Genomic DNA, 18,802 nt, shown 5'->3' with positions numbered 1-18,802 from the left:
TTTAGGAACAGTATCACTGACAGGCCAATGAGAGGGCTCAGCTCCTTCTGTCTTGCTTCTTCTATTCCCCAGGGCCGGTGTAGATTTGGTGCTGGGTGTGCAGGGACTGGCCAGACGTATCCTGTGTGCAGACAGGTGCTGCTGAGAGGGGTGTGATGTGGTCAGGTCTCACCTCAGGAGACGCATTCTGGTCTGTGATACTGTGCCTGGGGTGAAGGCAGCCTGCTAAGGGTCAGGGACCCTGCTTTTGCTGCTGACTGGTGTAAGTGAATCTGGGACCAAGATGCAGCAGAGTCCAAATGGCCCTTGGCTCCAAGCAGTGCCAGGGGACTCTGCAGGAGCAAAGTCCAGGCTGGGGGCAAACGGGATGCATCCAGGCTGACCATGCATTGAACTGGCAGGTGGGACATCAGTGAAGACCACTGGCCATCCAGTGCTAGCCACAGGTGTGGTGAGCCCTGGTCAGCCCTGTGCTTGTGGGGTGTGTGGGTGTGCTGGAAGTGCCCGGTGAGGACCATCCCCAGTACAGTCTGCTACATATTGGCAGTGTGTGCTGCTTCTGCTGAACATAAGGACAGGAGCCAGATGGCCACCAAACCAGTAATGTCCCTGCTTGTCCAAGCACTGATCAGAGGGCAGGGGGCTTGAGCCATTTGAGTTCCTCATGTCCTCACACCTGACTGCAAAATTGGTAAAATACGTGTAAAACCAGATTGTGAAGGTGGGACTGTTCAGCAGCACTCTTCAGACTTTTCCCAGGCCCAGTGGCAGGACAGTGTGCTGTCATCAGCAGATGAGAGTCTGTGTTTCTCCAGAAGGAGCTGAGCTGGTCCAAGTATATCTAACAGGTCAAGGCTTGAAATGAAGAAGCAATAAGCCACTGAAATGGTACTATCACCGAAACATGATTGATCAATTGAATTCTATCAGAGACAGTGGGCAGTGAGATTAACTCAGGCCTGATGGGTTCAATGAGTTAAAGCATGATGTTCATTTCAGCTTCATTTCACCAGTCTTTGCTTGTGAAATTGGTCAATCAATAGAGGTTGAAGATCATATATATATATATTGGTGACCATCTTATAGGGAATATAATCTAGCGTAGTCAGCTCCTGACTCCGGCTGCCTTCAGTGGGTAATGGAGACAGAGAAGAGACTCTATCAGTGCCATCGAAATGGCCTGATATCTTCTCCAAATGAAAAGTATTTTTGGATCACTGATGATTTATCTTTTTTTCCCCCTCTTTCTCACTTTGATCTATGGCAAAACCCATACCCATCTGTGTGAAATGTAGTGATTTCTCTAGAAAATATTTGCACAGTGATTGGCTAGATACACTTCAAAATATAAAGTTTTTTAGTGATATAGTTCTTTAAAAAAACCAAACCAGTGCTTAGAAAACTCAAATAGTGTAAACACAAAGATGTCTTACCACATATGCAGTCCTAAAACTAATGCTTTGCTGGGAAGAGCATGAGACAGCTGTCTGTCAAATGAACACAATCCCAAGAAGGTGGTAAGAAAATTCAGCTTTTGCTTTCAACAAAACCTTCCATGTGGTAATTAAACAGACTCTTTATCTTCTCTGGACTAACTTACAGGCATGCTACGGAAGCAAATCACCTTTTTGCTTCCTGGTAATATTTCATTTGCTTCATAATGTTTTAAATGTGATGAATAACATCCTTTCTTAATTAGCCTGCATTTCCCTGTAAGGTGGAGTAATTAGGCATGATAACAGGTAATGAAGTTGGACAGTACAAATTAGAGACAGAAATAATGTCCTTTATGAATGTGAACTGTTCATGGCACTAGCTATTCACTTCCTGATTCATGCTATAAAACCATATCCTTCCAAAAAAAACCAACCAAACAAACTAAACCCAACCTGAAAATCAGTAATTCCTTTTAACTTCAGACAGATCTACCATGGAGATGCACACTTCATAGCATATCTTTATTATTAATAACACTGGAAATATTATTCCAACTGGATTTGGGTATGGCACCCATTTCTCAGCTGTTTTGCCTCACTGAGACTCTCAAGTAGAACTGCACCAGGGCAGGGTCTGTCTCATGCTATAACACAGTACTTAAAACAAATCATAGAATCATAAACCAGTTTGGGTTGGAAGACTATTTTGTTCCAACTCCCTGCCATGGGATTTCTATATTTAGTCTTGTTTTAATACTAAGCCTTAGGGCTTTAAAACATACTCTAGTATTTTGTGAAGATAGGGTCTAGGGTCTTTTCTTCTTCATATTTTGGTCCTTAGTCTTAAAAACAGTATTTTAAATCAAGTGAGTTGTCTAGTGAGTATCACTAAAATTCTTGTTGAGCCATATTTAGCAATTTCAAATATTCTCCTGTTGTTTCAGTAAGCATGTCATGGATGAGTATTTAACCCTTGAAGTGTGTTAAAAATGGGATCACAATTTATTCTTTAAACCAATCTTACCATTTTCTTAGGTCTTCAGAAGATAAGTTGCTCTTAATTAAATGAAGATGTATTAGTTGTAGTGTCCAAAGTGAGGTTGTATGGGATTTTGAGCGACCTGGTTTGTGGAAAGTGTCCCTGTCCATGGCAGGGGGGTGGAACTGCATGGTGGGCAGAGTCCCTTCTGAACTGAATTGTGTAGTGATTCCATAATTTCTGGATGATATCCACATCATTTAGGCAATCTTTTGTCAGCAAGACTGCGGATGACCTGTTCTGTGTCTAAGTGTTCCCAGATTCTTCCTGGACTGATTAGATTTTGGCTAGCCACAGAAATCTTTGCTTGTCTGATATTAAGATTATGTCCAAGGCAGGCCATTTACTTTAGGAACATGCCCCCTCTGAAACCATGAGGCAGTTTTCTAGGTAAAATGCAAACAGGGCAGAAAGTGTTTGTGCACTTCAGAGTGAGAAACAATTGCATTTTCCCATGCCTAGCAAATGCCCACCAAGAAGTTCAGAATGAGGGGGTGTTGCTCGAACACATGTCCCCAACACGATGAGTCTGTCAGCTGCAGGTCATAGATGTATTGCTCTCCAAGCTGTGTGCACTTGTGGGAATCTAAGTCAATGTCCTGAGTAGGGTGGGATGGTCAGGAGGGACTTGGATCAGACTGGTACAGTGACCGCTGGAGCAGATCTGATATGTGTTGGAGCCTAATGCTGGAAAAGGGGAGGCGTGAACTCTCCTTGGACCATTATGGCAGGCCTGGGTGTATTACATCTGGGTGAGTTTCATCAAAGTAGTTCAGGAAATTGTGGTCTAATGGCATCATCTTGTCCCGTGCACAACCTGCTAGTGATAAGGGATGGAACGTTTGTTTTGAAAGTATATGCTCTTTTGTTCTAAGGAGAATATTGTATCTGTGCTCTTCATTAGCATGTCTGGAAAGATGCCATTGAACTGGGAACTAATTGTTTTGCAGAGTAGGTAGGTACACATGTAGTGTTACTGTCAACAAAACATAACCCTCCTATGTGGATGCATTGATTATATGAAAAATGTTTTTACCACTCCCTAGAGCCTATTTATAACACAAACTGCTTCAAACCTGCTGATGGTATTTTAATTATCGAAAACATTCTAGTATATTTAAACAAAGTATAATGTTAGTGGTATTTCTCTCACATTTGTATAATGTCTAACAGCCAAACACATTCTGAAGACCTTCACAAACTCCCGTGTGTCATGTGCAATGTAAAGGAAGTCTTTTAGTTCTGCAAGGAAATCCAGCATTTACCTGCAATAAGTTTGAATTTGGGACACATGGTGCAAAAGTACAAGCTATTCCTTTGTTCATGGGTGTGAAAATTAGGTGATAATGGGGATGAGGCAGATTTGGGTGGTTCTCAGAGTCCTCGCGTTAAGTGCTGGATCCTCTGGGCAGTGACAGCTATTCCCATGGTCTAGACCTGTCCTACTCCTGCCCAGCTCCCTCCCTGGCACAAACCATGCGTGCACTGATCCTCATCCTGAGACAGCTGGACTATATTGGGAAGCATGTCTTGGACACTCATCCCATTCCAGGTCCTCGGGATGGCAAGTGGAGATACAGCAAACGGGGATGTGTGTTGGCAGCCTGCTCTGGCTGGTAGCACAGGTCACTCTTCCAGCATAGTACCAAATCCTGAACTTGAGACCAAAACCTGCCATACTGCCCATCACTGTGCAGAAAGACCCATCATATGCTGGTTACCTTATGGATTCCTCTGGTATAGTGTTTCCCTGTGGATTTCTCTTGAGGACAATCTCCTCCCCTTCCTCATGCTTTGGTGGTAGGGGCCCAGGGTGGTCCCCTGCCTCATTGGCCCTTGCAGGGAGGACAGCTGGGGTAGATAGATGGATGTGGCTGAGCTGGTGTCATGGGCATATTATGGTGCCTCTGTCTGTGCCTGTCCTGTGCTGCCCCTCTGGGTGCTGTACTGTGGGATCTGGGATGGAAGCCCCATCCCAGCACAACACTCCCCCAGTGCCTGTCCCTGGCTGCTGCTGCTGCCCCAAGGTTTGCCTTCATCTGCCTCTTCTTCTCCAGTGTGTTCAAGCCCACAAATCTGGAGTTGCACTCCCTAATAAAAGTACTGATGGTGAAAGGTGGTACTGCTGCTCCATTTTCAAACACGATGAGATCTCATTATACACCTGATCTCTGGGTGTACAAACAGTGCACAGACTGTACTGGAATCACCAAGAACATTTTTCAGGTCATGTCATGTCTTGTATCATCTCACTCCCTCTTTCATCATACCCTTTCACAAAACTGCAAAAAGCTTTATCTTTGATGCCAAATTGTGAATAAACTTATCCTTGCACTTCACAAAAGTCAAAATCATCTAGTCTTGATAAAATTGCATGACTTTCTCTAAACAGTTAAACATGAATTTGTCACCAAAACTGCTGATCTGAAATAGAGCAGCAAGTTTCCAGCACTAATTGCTTACAGCTAATGCCTATTCAGTATAAGCAGTGCTCTGCTTAAGTTCAGTGTTAGAAAGTGAGGTCAAAAGATGTATTTCCCTATGTTGGTCCCCCAGTCTGACAGTTCTGCCTTAAAGCAGCCCAGTTCTCTGGATAGACTGGATATTCTGCAAAATCCATTTGTGCTGAAGGATGATCTCAAATCAATAGTCCTTTGTGAAAAATCTTGTCCAACAGGCATCACCCCTGTTACTGATGGTCAGTATGTGTTTGTGGACAAAACTGATGTCTACAGCAGCAGGGTGTTTTTGCACAGATCACTTCTGTCAGATCACCTCTATATTTGCCATCAAAAAACTTGATGCAGCGTCTGCCAGAGGAGGTCTGGGTCATGTTATTCCTCTGTAGACTTCTTGGACTGTAAACCACTGCAGCACTCATGGAAATCTTACCATTAATGATGCATTTGAATTCTACTCCTCAAAACTATTCTGGCAGCAAGATTCTATTTTTAAAACGTTTCCTCCTTCTGTCTAGTCTGATGTTGCGATCTGGAGAAGAAATCTTATATTTACTGTTGTTGTTGGAGTTCCACCTCCTGGAGTCCTGGGAATACTGCAGATCTTAGTTTTCAGTTGCATAAAAGATACATTTCCAGCACTGACAGATGAAGAAAAAGTAGGAAATCACTGTGAATCTGCAAAAAGCAAATTGAAACCATCCCCTGTATTGCAAAAGTCTTTCCAGACTGCTAATATAAATATTTTTCAAACTTTTCTCATGGTTTCTCAACCATGGGCTGTCACTTGTGACTTCTGCTGAAAATCTCTGCCAAAGGGAAGAGGGAGGAAAATGTACCTCAGAACCCAGGCTCCGAGCCCAGCATAACCTGCTAGTTAAACCCAGGAAATACTAAGTGAATTAGAGTGTCAGAACAGTGCCATTTATCAGGCCTTTTTGAGGGTGTTGCAGTGGTAACTCAGCCCAGGGATGTCCCACTTCTGTACAACGCAGGCTGTGCTTTGGGAATGTCTGAGCAGTGCTGCTGGTAGTACTGCACGGAGAGTCTGTGTTTCCCAACATGGTACTCCAATAGTTCAAAGCTCAGCATAGGATGGAGCTGAGCAGGATTTGCAGGTAGCACAGAAAGGAGACAGAGTGTATGGGTGCTGACTCAAGTTTACTGTGACTGTCACTATCCTCCTTTGTTCTCCTGCATGCAGACCATGAACTAGATAGGTTTTCAGGTGGTGCAGTAAAATGATGAAGGAAGAGATGGGACCATTATCCTTTGCCCTGCCTTTAAATTATGTTTGAAATCGTTGATGGGTTGAGGGTTGTCTGTCTAGTGCATTTTCCAGCGATACGCAACCTCTCAAAAGGTCTTCACCATAGTAGTACCTACATCTATTCAAGGGATAAAATGAGACACTGTTCTGTAGGTCTCATCATGGACATGACTACTTACTCTTCCTCTCCTCTCTCATCTTTGAAAGGTATTCAGGAATCTCCGGTACCAAATGGCCATTCTCTCCCAAGCAGAGATTTTCTTCGCAAACAGATGCGAGGAGACCTTTTCACCCAGCAGCAGCTAGAAGTGTTGGATCGTGTCTTCGAGAGGCAACATTATTCTGACATTTTCACAACAACTGAGCCCATCAAACCAGAACAGGTACTATGGCATGTATTTCATGTTTTCCTGATATGCTTCCTGCTGGCAGAGGTCTGTTTGGTGGACATCACCAAAGGCTGCTTAGAGTTTCAGTAGACAATCACAGCAAAACAAGTGTGTTGTCAAGCTTGTCTCAGCCAAGTGCATGTTAGCCATGAAAGTCTATCAAAAAATAAAAGAAAACACTCCTTGAGCAAACATTAGCAAATGTTTGGGTATGAAATTACACCTGATCTGGACCACTTTCATCAAATGAGCCTTTAAAGAGCATCACAGCTTCTAATGTTTTTGTTAGACCAAAAGAAGACATTGAAGTTAACAAGGAGAAGACTTGCAAAACCCAATGCTTAGTTTTGGTTCATACAGTGTTGATTGTGGGCACAAATCAGATTTTTGTATCCAGAAATGTCTTATTAAGCATGTAACTTACCATTCGCTGAGAGAAACACCCAATTAGTATGTGAAGGTAAATTAGTTGCACCTACAGATCATCAGTGTGTTTGGGGAAGACTTGGCACTAATATTTTGGGAAAGTTCCATTTTTGCAGGTGTGATACAGAAGCACATGCAAAACCTGATGAGCCAAATCCCTCTGCGTTCTTCTTGGGTAGCAGGCTACTTAATGATGTATTCAGTTATTTGTCTTCAGGGTTCTTAACATCAGATGTGCTTTTTAGCAAGGTGAATGGACTTCTCTAACTGCAGCCAAACACTAATTCCCTTTGGAGTAATCTATACACTTGAGGGTTGCTGGAGATTCTCTCAGGGCAGCCTACTGCCATCGTGGATCCAGTTAAGGAATGTGTATTAGCATACACTTCTTTAAAAACAAAAAAATTACTTACACCTAAAGTCCTATGGTAGAGTATAAATTCCTCATGCCTTTAGGCTCACATTTGTCATTTGTTATTTCATTCATAGAGACATTTACTTTTCACCAGCTTCTGCTGGTTTTCTGACTTCCCCAATTTGTACATACTGAGAAACTCTGCAGATCTGAACTTGAGATGAAAAAAGGCAGGAAGCCAAACTGTTGGTGTCTCTGGAAGGTGAAGTGGCCTTCATGTACCACTAGATGGTGGTTATCCCATCCGAACACGGGTGATAGTGGAGAGGACAGGCTCTGTGCCCACACCTGTGGCAAGCCTTTTCAGCACTGATCACTTAGGAACCACGTGGTATTAGATCTGTCCCTGCAAAACTTGTATGGGCCCAAATAGTCATTGCAAAGAGAGCAATGATGGAAGAGGACTGTGTATTTTTTCCTGTGTTCTGGATCCCCTGAGTCATGGACAGTTCATGGGAGACAGTCCAGCAGTGAGTGACCACTTATCCAGATATAAACTTCTACTGCTTTTGTAGGAAGAATGGAAGATCTGAATAAGGATGTTGCTGAAGTGTTATCCCATTTATCAAATTTGGGATATTTAACTGCTGTTGGAGCAAAGAACTTCCTGGGCCCATGTAAGGAGTTGTGACTAGAATGGCTCTGAGCAACTACATTATTAAAGTTGGAGATATGCTGCAATTAATTTAGTGAACAGGGAACTCTCTGTATGCTCCGGGAAGTCAAATAAGGTGCTAAGAAATGTGACATCATGAGGTTCAAAAGGTACTTTGCAGAAGCATGTTGCCTAGGCATTTTTACATTTGATTACAAGACAAATTTGCAGTTGTTTGCTTTCATATAGCTTGAAGCATGGTCATTTGCTTTTGGAATGCTGGACCATGGTTAAGGGCTTGTGATTGTTTGGGGTCAGCTTCTGCTTTCTGATGGTATGTGAACTGTAACTTTCAGTGTGAGCAGATGTAATCTGTAAGACTTGCTCTGTTTCACAGGGACACTGTATGAACCCTAGCCCTTACCAAAACAGTCATGTCTTACCTCCTTGGTGAGTCAAGCAAAACTGTCATGATGCTTAATCAAAGCAAAGAAGTTGTCCACATCAATTAGTAAGGCTGAAGAAATCAATGAGAAAGAAAATACTGAAGACATTAATGATGTGCCTTGGAAAACCACAGTTGTCCCTGTAATAGATTGCTGTAGTAAAGGAAGGTCTGCCTGCAACATCCAGCTGTCCAGAGTTCTGCTGGACTCCAAAGTGGTGCTGTAGGAGGTAAATCAGTGGCAGATGTATGGAGCCCTGAGCTGTTTCCGTAGAGGAATATATGGAAAAGATGTTCCTCCCCATAGAGACAGGATGTGGGGAGAAGACTGGTAGGAGCTGCTGACCTACTGACTGTCCATTTTATTAGAAATGTGATCCCGTAGCAGCCAGCTGAATATCACTAATTTTGCTCAGGCACAAAAACTTGTTGATGTACCAGTGCTGTTCACCTGAGGAGGGCTCCAGGTATTTTACTGGAAGGAGTTAGTCTTTAGACAAGGTAGTTCCCTTTTTCTCCCTGCTTTTGCCTGCTCTCTAAGTCTTCCTCCTCACTTGTGTGCTGGGGGCAGCCCCTTGGCCATGGTCAAGGGGAAGAGGTCCCTCCTGTGCAGCACAATTGTTTGCAGCCTCATAATGCTTGGTCCGCAGCTGCGGGCTTGCCTCTTCTGCCCAAAGTCCTCCTTTGGACAAAATTTCTGGACAAAATTTGTCCTTGCCTTTTGGAAAGTGTCCATTGTCCCTCATGTAGGTAGATGGGCTGATGTCTGTGTAGGAGTGCTTGCTCACAGTGTCCAAACTCTTTGCTTCGAGTACTTTCAATCCGTTTCCTTCACTTTACTATCTTTATGTTTCCCTTAGCTCATTTGTATAAAATGGAAGCTCTTGAGTTATTTCTCACCTCAATACATGTTGTGTGCTCCATAAACATTGTAAGAGTTTTCACATCTACTGTAAGCTGTGCTGTCTGTGGAGAGACCCACAGGGAATGGATACTTGTCTTTGGAGAAGGGCTCATACCATGTTGAGAGAGAAGACAATCACTGGACAGTGACAGGAAAATAAAGCATCAGGCAGTTCTTTGACAGAAACGGTGACAACTGTGTGGGCTGGGTAATACAGGGATCCTGTGATGTGTTCCTACCATTGAAAACTCTAACATGCAGTGGGAGGCAGAAGTAAGGCATCACCTGTTACCTGCCTAACTTTGCAGCCTAATGCCTGGTGGTGCAGCTAGGCACATGTAGGTGTGTGCTCTGCAGCACTGGTGTGTTTCCTGCATGCTTGGAGCATGAACAACATCTGATGGCAGGGGAAGTCCAGCAGCTGGAAGCTGGAGAAAGAAGGCCTTCTGAGCAGACAGCATCAAGTCCTTTTGTGTCTATATATTGTGGGGAGAAAACACAGTATAAAGTCAGTACTCTAGAATTACCTGGTCCACCTCTCCCTGACACACTCCTGCTATAAATATGAAGTCTTCTGTAGAGTAAATGGCCTTCCCTTATGTTTGTGGCCTTATTTTTTGCAAACAGCCTGTGATCAATTTGCACTGGCTGCACATGTTCATGGAGAACTGATTTCACATATTTCTGGGCATGAATCTGGAAATGCACATAGTGATGTGTTTACAACACCAGTGTTGCACCGCCATTATGTACATGGCTGCTGTCCACCACTTCCACGCAGCTCTTCCATCAGCCAGGATGAAGCCCACAACTTGAATTCTATGTAATTCTCAGGTCTTGCAGAAGGAAAATCTTCACAGCATCTGCCTCTAGGCTGGCAGCAGTTCCCCTTTCTGTCTGTGCTTCTCTGTGTGTGTATGGGACTCATTGCTCCTCAGTATGCCAGGTCTGTGGCAAAGTGCCTCTGCCCACAGGGAAGGCTCTTGGTGTTGCTGGCACAGGTTGCACCCCAGTTGCCCTTGGAGCAAACCATACCGACACAAAGAGCGGCTTTTCTCTGGTGGCCCTGGAGTTGTGCTGTGCATCTACACCAGTGGTAGACTGGCATACTCCAGACTGATCCCTACCACAGTTAAAACCCCACCACTCTTGGTCACTGCAGTGACAATTCAGATTTTACTCAGAACAGGCACTCATTCCGTGCACAGAGCCGCAACACTGAGTTGCAAAATTTTCCAGTGCCTATAGTTCATTAAGAGCTGGAGGAAGTAGAGACACTGGCTATACTCTGCAAATCCCTAAGCCTGGCTGTGAGGGTGATCGTCCTCCAACGGTTTCCTTTGATTCCAGCCAGGAGGACAGAAAAGCCCTTCCCAACATCCCTGGGAAGCTGCCCTGGGCTGGCTGAACCTGTGGCATCCACTGTGTGAACTGTTTACTTAAACACACTTCCCAGGCAAAGCACGGACAGGAGATGTTCCTGGAGATCAAGGTCCAGGAAAATCAAGGAGAGACAGGAGCTTCAGGCATGGGAAGTTGGACAGGTTCAGGAAGGTCCTATCAAAGTGGGAAGGGAACCTGTGGATGAATGTGCTTGTGGCAGCTGTGAGAGCGGCATTAATACCTCTACAGGGGAAAAATACAGGGTGAAGTATATACAGCCGGATTGGCTCAAGTGAGAGTCAGTGTGTTACTTTCCTCAGAATAAAGAAGAGAATTATCCATGCTGGATTTCTGTCCACAAGAGAAATAGACTCTTGTACTTCAGCTTCACACATGGGTCCAGTCAAATACTCATTGTAGCCAAGAGAAATATTTATGTTGACTTCAATAAACTTTAGAACAGGGCCATAATGAGGCATAACATAATGCGACCAAATTCAACACTGTGTAGGTCACTGACATAGAAGAGAACAGCTTGCTGCTGTTATCTGCAGATAATTCCCAAGCCCTTCCTGGTGCTTTACCATGGCTTTTAGCTAGAACTAAACCAAATATTTTTTTTCAGATAAATTTATGTATAAAATGTAGATTTTCTGGGTTCTGGTAGAAACCAGTAACCTGCCAAACGTATAGTAACATGTGTTCGTGATATGGAGTGCAAGGAAACATGGATCTGGAAATAAGGATAGACAGATGGAAGATGGAATTTGGATAACTAATGGAATACTGACAGCTAATGAACCCCCTAAAATTACTTGTGAGTTGGAAAAAGTAGAAGAATTGCATGAAGTTGAAACCTGATTCAGAGAGAGTTACGAGCAAAGAGTTCTCTGAAAGGACAAAGAGAGGGGCATAAAGGCCTTTTCAAAATCTTCAGTATTTGCTTTCCTATCAAGTATGCTTCAGCTTTGAAAGAGGAATTTTGGGATTTTTTTGCTCTGAAGAGTTGTGCTGTTGATGTGTTCACAAAAATGCACCTCCTGAGAGCACAGAGACACACAATCCACCTCACAGTACTAGGGTCTGATCTTCAGGAATAACAAGGAAAATCCCAGTAAAGCCAGAAAGTACAATCCATTTGTATTTTAAGTGGACTCAGTCCCCAAGTGCAGTTACTGGAGAAGCAGAAGGAAGGAATGAACCTGGTTGAAGGTGTCCCTGCCCATGGCAGGAGGCTGAAATAAGATGATCTTTAAGGTCGCTCCCAACCCAAACCGTGCCATGATTCTACGAACTGGTGGAACAATATGCTTGGTCCTGTTCCCTGGAGTGTGAGAAATAGGTTCTTCCTGGGAAACCTTTGGCCTGACAGAGGCTGCTGAGGATCTGAAAATAGTCTGACACTTCTGTTGAGTAATGCAGAGCTAATATTTGCTTGTGTCTTCCCAAAACTTCATGTAGTCCAGTACAAAACTAACTCACCATTTGTTTGAACAACCAGATCTTTTCTTGATCTGCCATCTGTAAAAATGATTTGAGCATTCCAAGGTAAGCTCTTCACTGTGACTGCATTGCAGGGTGTGCTAAATGAAAAGCAAATTAAAAAGGAAAACAAAACAACACAGGTTTCAATAAATGTACAAAAATGTTAAAATTGAGAAAAAAATAAAAATAGAGGAAGAGGCGAGGTGGAGTCCAGCATTGCTCTGCCACCTCTTCATGCAATTCCTCAGTGCAGTCAGGAGTTTGGCTGGCAGCAGGTGGGAAGCACCCTATGCTGTGGTGGAACACACCTGCAGCCCTGCCAGGGTGGCAGCAGGTCAAGGTGATGACTGGGTCATCACAACCGGATGAGGTGGAGGGTGACTGGATTACCCCCATGCTATTCCTCAGGCTGCCCCAGTGGCAGCCAGTCCCTCACCCTGCACCAGTGGAGACTGGCTGGCATCAGCAGCTGTTTGGGGTGCCCTGGCTGCTGGTGCTGGTGCCAGGGTGGGCTGTGGGCTGTCAGTAGGGCCTGCCTGCTCCCCTCCATTCTGCTGGTTCTCTGCCTGAAGAAAAGGGCAGGAGAGGGTGAGTGCTGGCAGCACACACAGGAACAGTGAGAGAGAGCGGTTCTGCGGATTTTATAGCTGAAACCTCTTCTGATCGGGGCTGCGGCTTTATTGATGAGAGGGAAAAAACCCCCACTCCAAAAGCCAGCCTAGGAGAGCACATCAGCAGACAAAAAACCTTCCCATATTTACTCTCAGTAGACTATCAAACAACACCAGGCTATTAATTTGGCTTTTGAGTCTTCACTAAAACCCATAAAAGCACACAGTTGTCAAATGGAGTTCATTTTAATTTCCTTTCAATCACAGTAAATTATTCAGGTGATAAATCAGCTGGGGCAGCCTCCTGGCTGTAATAGAAACCCTAATTCCTGGCTAATTATCCAGCCCATTGCTGCCAGCAGATCAATACCCCTACTGAATGGAAAGGGCACAGGGTCTGGGCGGGCAGGGTGATGGAGGGACAGCAGCTGGGAGGACAGACATCCATGACCCCCAGCCTGCACGGGGACTGTGGGGGGATAAGCTGTGCTCCTGACAGTCAGTCGGCAGGACATGGGACTGGCCCCTTGCTGCAGTTGCTATGTTGATTCCCTGAGTGCTGGGCTTTGCTGCTGGTCCTTATGACAAGCCGTGTCAGGGTTTTCAGGCGGTATGGGAATGAGCTGCTCCCACCCTGGGGAGAGCACGTGTGTGCTGCAGGAGTTTACCTGGACCTGGTGCTGCCCAACTCTGCTGACCAGTGGTTAAAATGAAAAGAAATGGGGAGAGTGTCCTTAGAGGACTACTCAAGAGGAAATCTTAGGCTGGCAATATTTTTTTTCTTGCCCAGTATAATGGTAAAATCTAAAGAGGTAAAAAAAAAAAAGATGAGGGGACCAGCACTCAACCATAACTTGGAGCATTTCACTGGGATGGAGCAGCAGCTTTTTTGATATGACAGGAGCACTTACACCCATCTCCCTTCAGGAGCTGCTCCGTGAACAAAGCCCCAAGACTATGATGTCAGCTGCAGTCTCCAGTTTCACCATCATCAGGTTATTCTGCAAAGTTGTCTGATAGTGTTCCTTCATCTGCTGGGAGGCTGAAGCCTCCTCAGGACAGGGTCTCTTCTCTGAGCCCTATGTTCCTCCATCACACTGCTGGGGGTGGGGAAGGATGCACCACCTTCTCTTTTGGCTGTGCTCATTTTATATTGAAAAAGGAGATAGAAACCTTCCACAGTGTTTTTTCCTGCTGAAAATCAACTTTTTTATTTTTTGAGTAGAAACGTTTTTCTTTTAGAATAACAGCAGAAAGCACAGCTCCTTGGGCCAACACTTCTCATTCCCAATGCTCTGCCCTCCCTTATGAGCCTTTTTTTTGTGCATGAATGTCTGAGAACTGCACAGAATTCTTCGCATTTGCTGCCTTGTTGTGACATGTCATGTTGGCTGGTGACAGTCACAGCAGAGTCCTTTGTATGACACCTGGTATTCTCTGTGACAGTGGGGCTGTGGAGGCGGGGAGTTTTCTGGGAAAGGAGCATGACAGAAGCCATGTATCCAGCTAACGTCTTCCTGCATCAACATCATCTTTGTGAAGAGCACCCTGCAGCTTGCAGGGACAACTGAGGTTGTCTGAGAGGGATGGAATTGAAACCGCTGGTCTTTGAGTAAGTAAAAGAGGTGAGAAGAAGCCCAGGTGGGCTAATCCAAGGGTTGCCTGCTCTCCTGTCTGGCAGGGAGATGGAGATATCCTGTGCCCCCACTAAAGCTCAATGCCCCTTCCTGGGGGCTTCTCCCCATAGAATTGGGGACCAGCTTTCCCACTTTGACTGGAATCGGTGGGCAGCCTGAGGTTGGGATTTCTTATGCAGACTTTCCCAGAAGGCAACAGGGAACATTTCCTGTGTTCTGCAATGCTGTGGGAGAATGATCCTGCCAAGGAAAAGCTGCTATCAGAGGACAGAGCCAGGATTTCTCTGCACTCATCCTGCTTTGCTGATAGTCAGTGTAATAAGACCAAGCTGGGGGAGAGCAGCAGCAGCACATAGTCTTGGGGATTTCAGGGTGAATTTGAACAACTGGAGCTCTTCCAGTGCCTGTTACTTTGCTGGGAAACCGCAGCATTGGTCGAGACTGATGTAAATGCTGTTTATCTCTGAGTCTGCTGTGTTGGGTTTGCTAGGCCTTGTACCCCAACTCACGTGATTCTATCTGGGGACTATCTCTGGCTCCAGTGAGGCCAAATGTGAGTACTTTTCCTACAGAGTCGTCCTTGTAACCTCCTCCCTTTGACCCATCAGGGAGGAGGAGTCCCCAAATAGCAAGGTAGATATATCCTTTGCGAATTGCAGTGCATTTTTTTTTTTCCCCTCCCAACTGCTCTCAAATGTGACTACATGTGAAAATACAAATTCACAAGCTAAAGGAAAGGCCAACCTTGCTGTGCCTCATGCTCTCACACTTCCTTTGTCCTTGTCTCTTTTCTCTTTGCTCTGTGCACAGTGAGGGGGACATCTTTTCCCCTGGACAGGCTTCCCACATTGTGCACAGGCTCATGCAGAGTAGGTGTCACTGACATGTGACAGGATTGGCAGCTGGCAAGGGCAGAACATTCTCCCCTGCTCTGGAAGCTCCTCAGGGACTGAGATGCCATTGAGGAGGAGTGTGGTATGCTTTTTTCCTGTGAGTCTGGGTAACAGTGTTTGGAAATTGCAGACATTCCAGTTTAGGTAATGCTGGATGGGGATGCTTTTCCACTCACCAAGTTTCGTCTCAGCACCTTCTATTAGCTTTACATCCACAGCTTTGTGATGACATGGAACACAACATCTTGCAAAGGCAACAGGTGGTCTCCTCTAGATTTTCTTTGGCTTCTAAGTGTGACAGAGAGGTGGAAAATTCAAGAAAAGATTTTCCCACTTGTTATTCTGACAAAAGTGTTCACATTTCTTTGAAATTTGGGAACTGGCATTAGGTAATTACATATTTGTTCATTGTGTGTTTTGCAAAAAATATATTTTTTGTCAGTTTTGACAGAGTAACCACACCTTTCCCCAGTATCAGACAATGCCATGTTATGGCACTAGTCAGCCAATTATGCCAGAGCAAAATTGACCGACCTCCTTATGTCTGTGTTAGCCCTGCATGACAGGGACAAATTTGTGAGTAAACACATTTGCCCATTGATTTAATTAGTGCCTGGCCAACTCACATTATATTTGAGAGGAAGTGTTTGCAGCAGCATTCAAAGAATATAATAAGGCTTCTCTACTTAGTCTCTAATAAATGTTTGGATCCCACAGGCTTTGACAAGTTTCAAGTACAATTTCCAGCCTTCAGTGTGGAAATCACTGCTGTTTTACGCTCATTCTGTGGCCTTTCTCTAAATCTGTCCATCACTTTATAATCAACAATGATGGGAATATTCTTCCCTGAAGAACTTGCTGTGCTCAAACATCTCAGGAGCCAAACTCTTTAAGGGTGTGCACTGTGGGAGCATAACAGAAAGGGGTATGAACTGACATAGGAGAGGCTCTTCAGGGCCCAAGGAGGCAATTCTTCCACCTGGGCAGTCAGACAGGGCAGAGGTTGCCCTCAGAAATTGTGCAGTCTCTATCTGAGGGGGTTCTCAAGACCAAGCTGAATAAACCCAACTGGCCTGGCCTGACGCCATAGCTGGCCTTGCTTTGAGGGGCCTCTGAAACTTCTTTACAACACGGATCATCCCACAGCCTGTCTGTCCAGCCACTTTGTTCATTCCAACAGTTATGATGTGACTTATGGAAACCTTGGTATGGTTATGATGGAAAGTGTGAAAAGTGTGGTTGAGGTGGACGAGCAACACCTGTTCACACAGTATGTGAGATGAGGTGGAGCATGCAACATCCAGAAGCCTGAGAAACATGGTCAGTGCAGATGCTGGGTTTTCAGAAGAATGCCACAGTTTTGGGTAGCCACTTTTTTAGGAGGTGGTTGAATGAAAAAACCTACAACAGTATCTGAATGACAAAAAGCAATTGTGGAGCTAAGCTACTTCCAGACAAGAGGGATAGCTTCAAAATTCCTCTCTGCTCATATGAACAATGGTTGCTTAAAAACCTGGTGGCAGTAGAATTTTTCAAAATGAAAAAAAAAAAAAAAGAAATCTAAAAGGAGGGAACTTGTGTGTTAAGACAGAGATTAACTGTCTTAGTAAAGCTATGGCTTCAGCTCTACTCCTCTCCCCTTGAAAGAGTAATGGAATAAGAACAACCTTGGAGAGGCCAAGGTTTCCTCTGCAAAGTCCCCTCCAGGCTTAGGGCTGACCTCAGGTCCAAATCAGTCCAGACAAGTCAGATACAGAGACATAACCAGAAGACTTGGGGAAAAGGAGGTGCCGTAGGTGATGGGTGCCTTCCTGGAATGGGAGTTGTGGAGTGAAGCCAGGCAGAAGACACAAACTTGTCAGATGCTATGTTAGACTTACAGTATTTCACTGCTTATTAGGACCTCTCTAAATAATTGAAACACAGGGTCAAGTAACAGAATAAGTTATGGTACACAAGAAATTGTCATCAGGCTACATGGCTGATGAATGGTTTTCAGGTATTGCCAAACTGTGAGGCTCTGTACCAGTGGAGATTTTGTTAATGGTAGAGACCCCACATCTATTTTTGTTCAAATATCTCCTCTCTTGTTCTTGTGACTGGGGAGGAAATTTTGAAAATATAATGCCAAATACCCTTCTGACATAAGAACACAATTTGCTGTTGGGGTGGAAGAGGTACTCAGGTCATAGAGGTGGTGGGTTCCTTTCTGTTTGCCTGATACCGTTTGCTCGTGGTGCTGTTCCACTGTGTGTGTGGTGCCCAGGCTTCTTCTGATGTTTTAGTGGCAAAATAGTGATTATTATAACAGCAGCGTGCCTGGCCGAACCTGTCTTTCAAGAGAATGTTTTGATAAAAGCTGAAATGTTTCACCAAAACTTGTCATCTTTGATGATTTTTCTGTGTAGAAGGTCCCTCAGTGGAGCCTGTCATGATATCGGGGAGGCACAGGGCCTCCAGCAGCAGCAGGCTGTGAGTGTTTTCAGGCGGAATCTCTTTACCTGGGACCACCACCCTATACGTACCCCACTGATTGGTCAACGTGTCTCTATTTTGCTTCATTTTTTTATACCCATGTGCAGACAATTTCTGGTATTTCTAGGTGTTTTTCTGAAGGCAGAGGCCATTTCCCCACCCCACGGGCATGCAGGTGGGATGGGGTGTTTTTTCTGAGGTCAGGGATTTTGTCATGCCCCAGTCTCCAGTGCCTTGTCCTGAGGCCTTCACATTCTGGACCTGTTGCTGGTCAGATTTGGTTGTCAGTGTGTCTCAACTAATTGGCAAAGGGGAAAAACATCTCAATATTTACCCCACAGGATGAGTGGGGTTCCGTGCCTGTTCATCCTTGGTGAATGTGACATCAAAGCAAGCACCACATCATTCCTCTGATGTTCCCCTTCACAGGGCCTCCATTTGCATGAGGCATGCCTGCAGCACACATGAAGGTGAAGGAGTGTCTCCCCCGCTCCACATCCGCGGTACCCTTCCTAACACTTACTGTTTTCTGTGCAAAATACTCTGGTTGAAGTGTCCAAACCTCTTGCTTTGCACTCTATATGCACAGAATTTGGTTCCTGCTGCTTCCATAACCCCATGGTTTCAAGGGCTTGTAATCAGAAAGTGCTGCAGAAATCTTTTGAAAACAACTTTTGTACCTACTGAGTCACAGAAATCTGAAGGCTGGAAAAGACCTTTAAGATCAAGTCCAGTTGTCAATCCAGCACCACCACAATGTTCGCCATGAAACCTTGTCCTCAAACATATTCATATGTTCTATGAACACTTTGAAGGCTCATGACTCCCACTTCCCTGGGCAGCCTTTTCCAGTGCTTTACAACGCTTTTCATAACAATTTTTTTCCTAATACCTAATCTAAACTTCTTCTGGAGTAGAACCATAGAATCACCAAGGCTGG

The 18,802-nt window shown here is 44.7% G+C and overlaps 1 protein-coding gene across 6 annotated transcripts in view; it reads left to right on the top strand.

The window, feature by feature from the left end:
* Window positions 1-18,802, top strand: part of PAX5 (paired box 5) — a 134,851-nt gene that overhangs the window by 42,241 nt on the left and 73,808 nt on the right. For all 6 annotated transcript variants that reach the window (XM_050328848.1, XM_050328846.1, XM_050328845.1 and 3 more), the window contains one exon: window positions 6,412-6,587. In XM_050328848.1, coding sequence (XP_050184805.1) covers window positions 6,412-6,587 — 176 coding nt within the window. The remainder of the gene's footprint in view (window positions 1-6,411; window positions 6,588-18,802) is intronic.

Source organism: Myiozetetes cayanensis, unplaced genomic scaffold (assembly GCF_022539395.1).
Source record: "Myiozetetes cayanensis isolate MyiCay16 unplaced genomic scaffold, myiCay2020 scf4, whole genome shotgun sequence".
NCBI lineage: Eukaryota > Metazoa > Chordata > Aves > Passeriformes > Tyrannidae > Myiozetetes > Myiozetetes cayanensis.
This window is presented reverse-complemented; position numbering and strand designations above follow the sequence as displayed.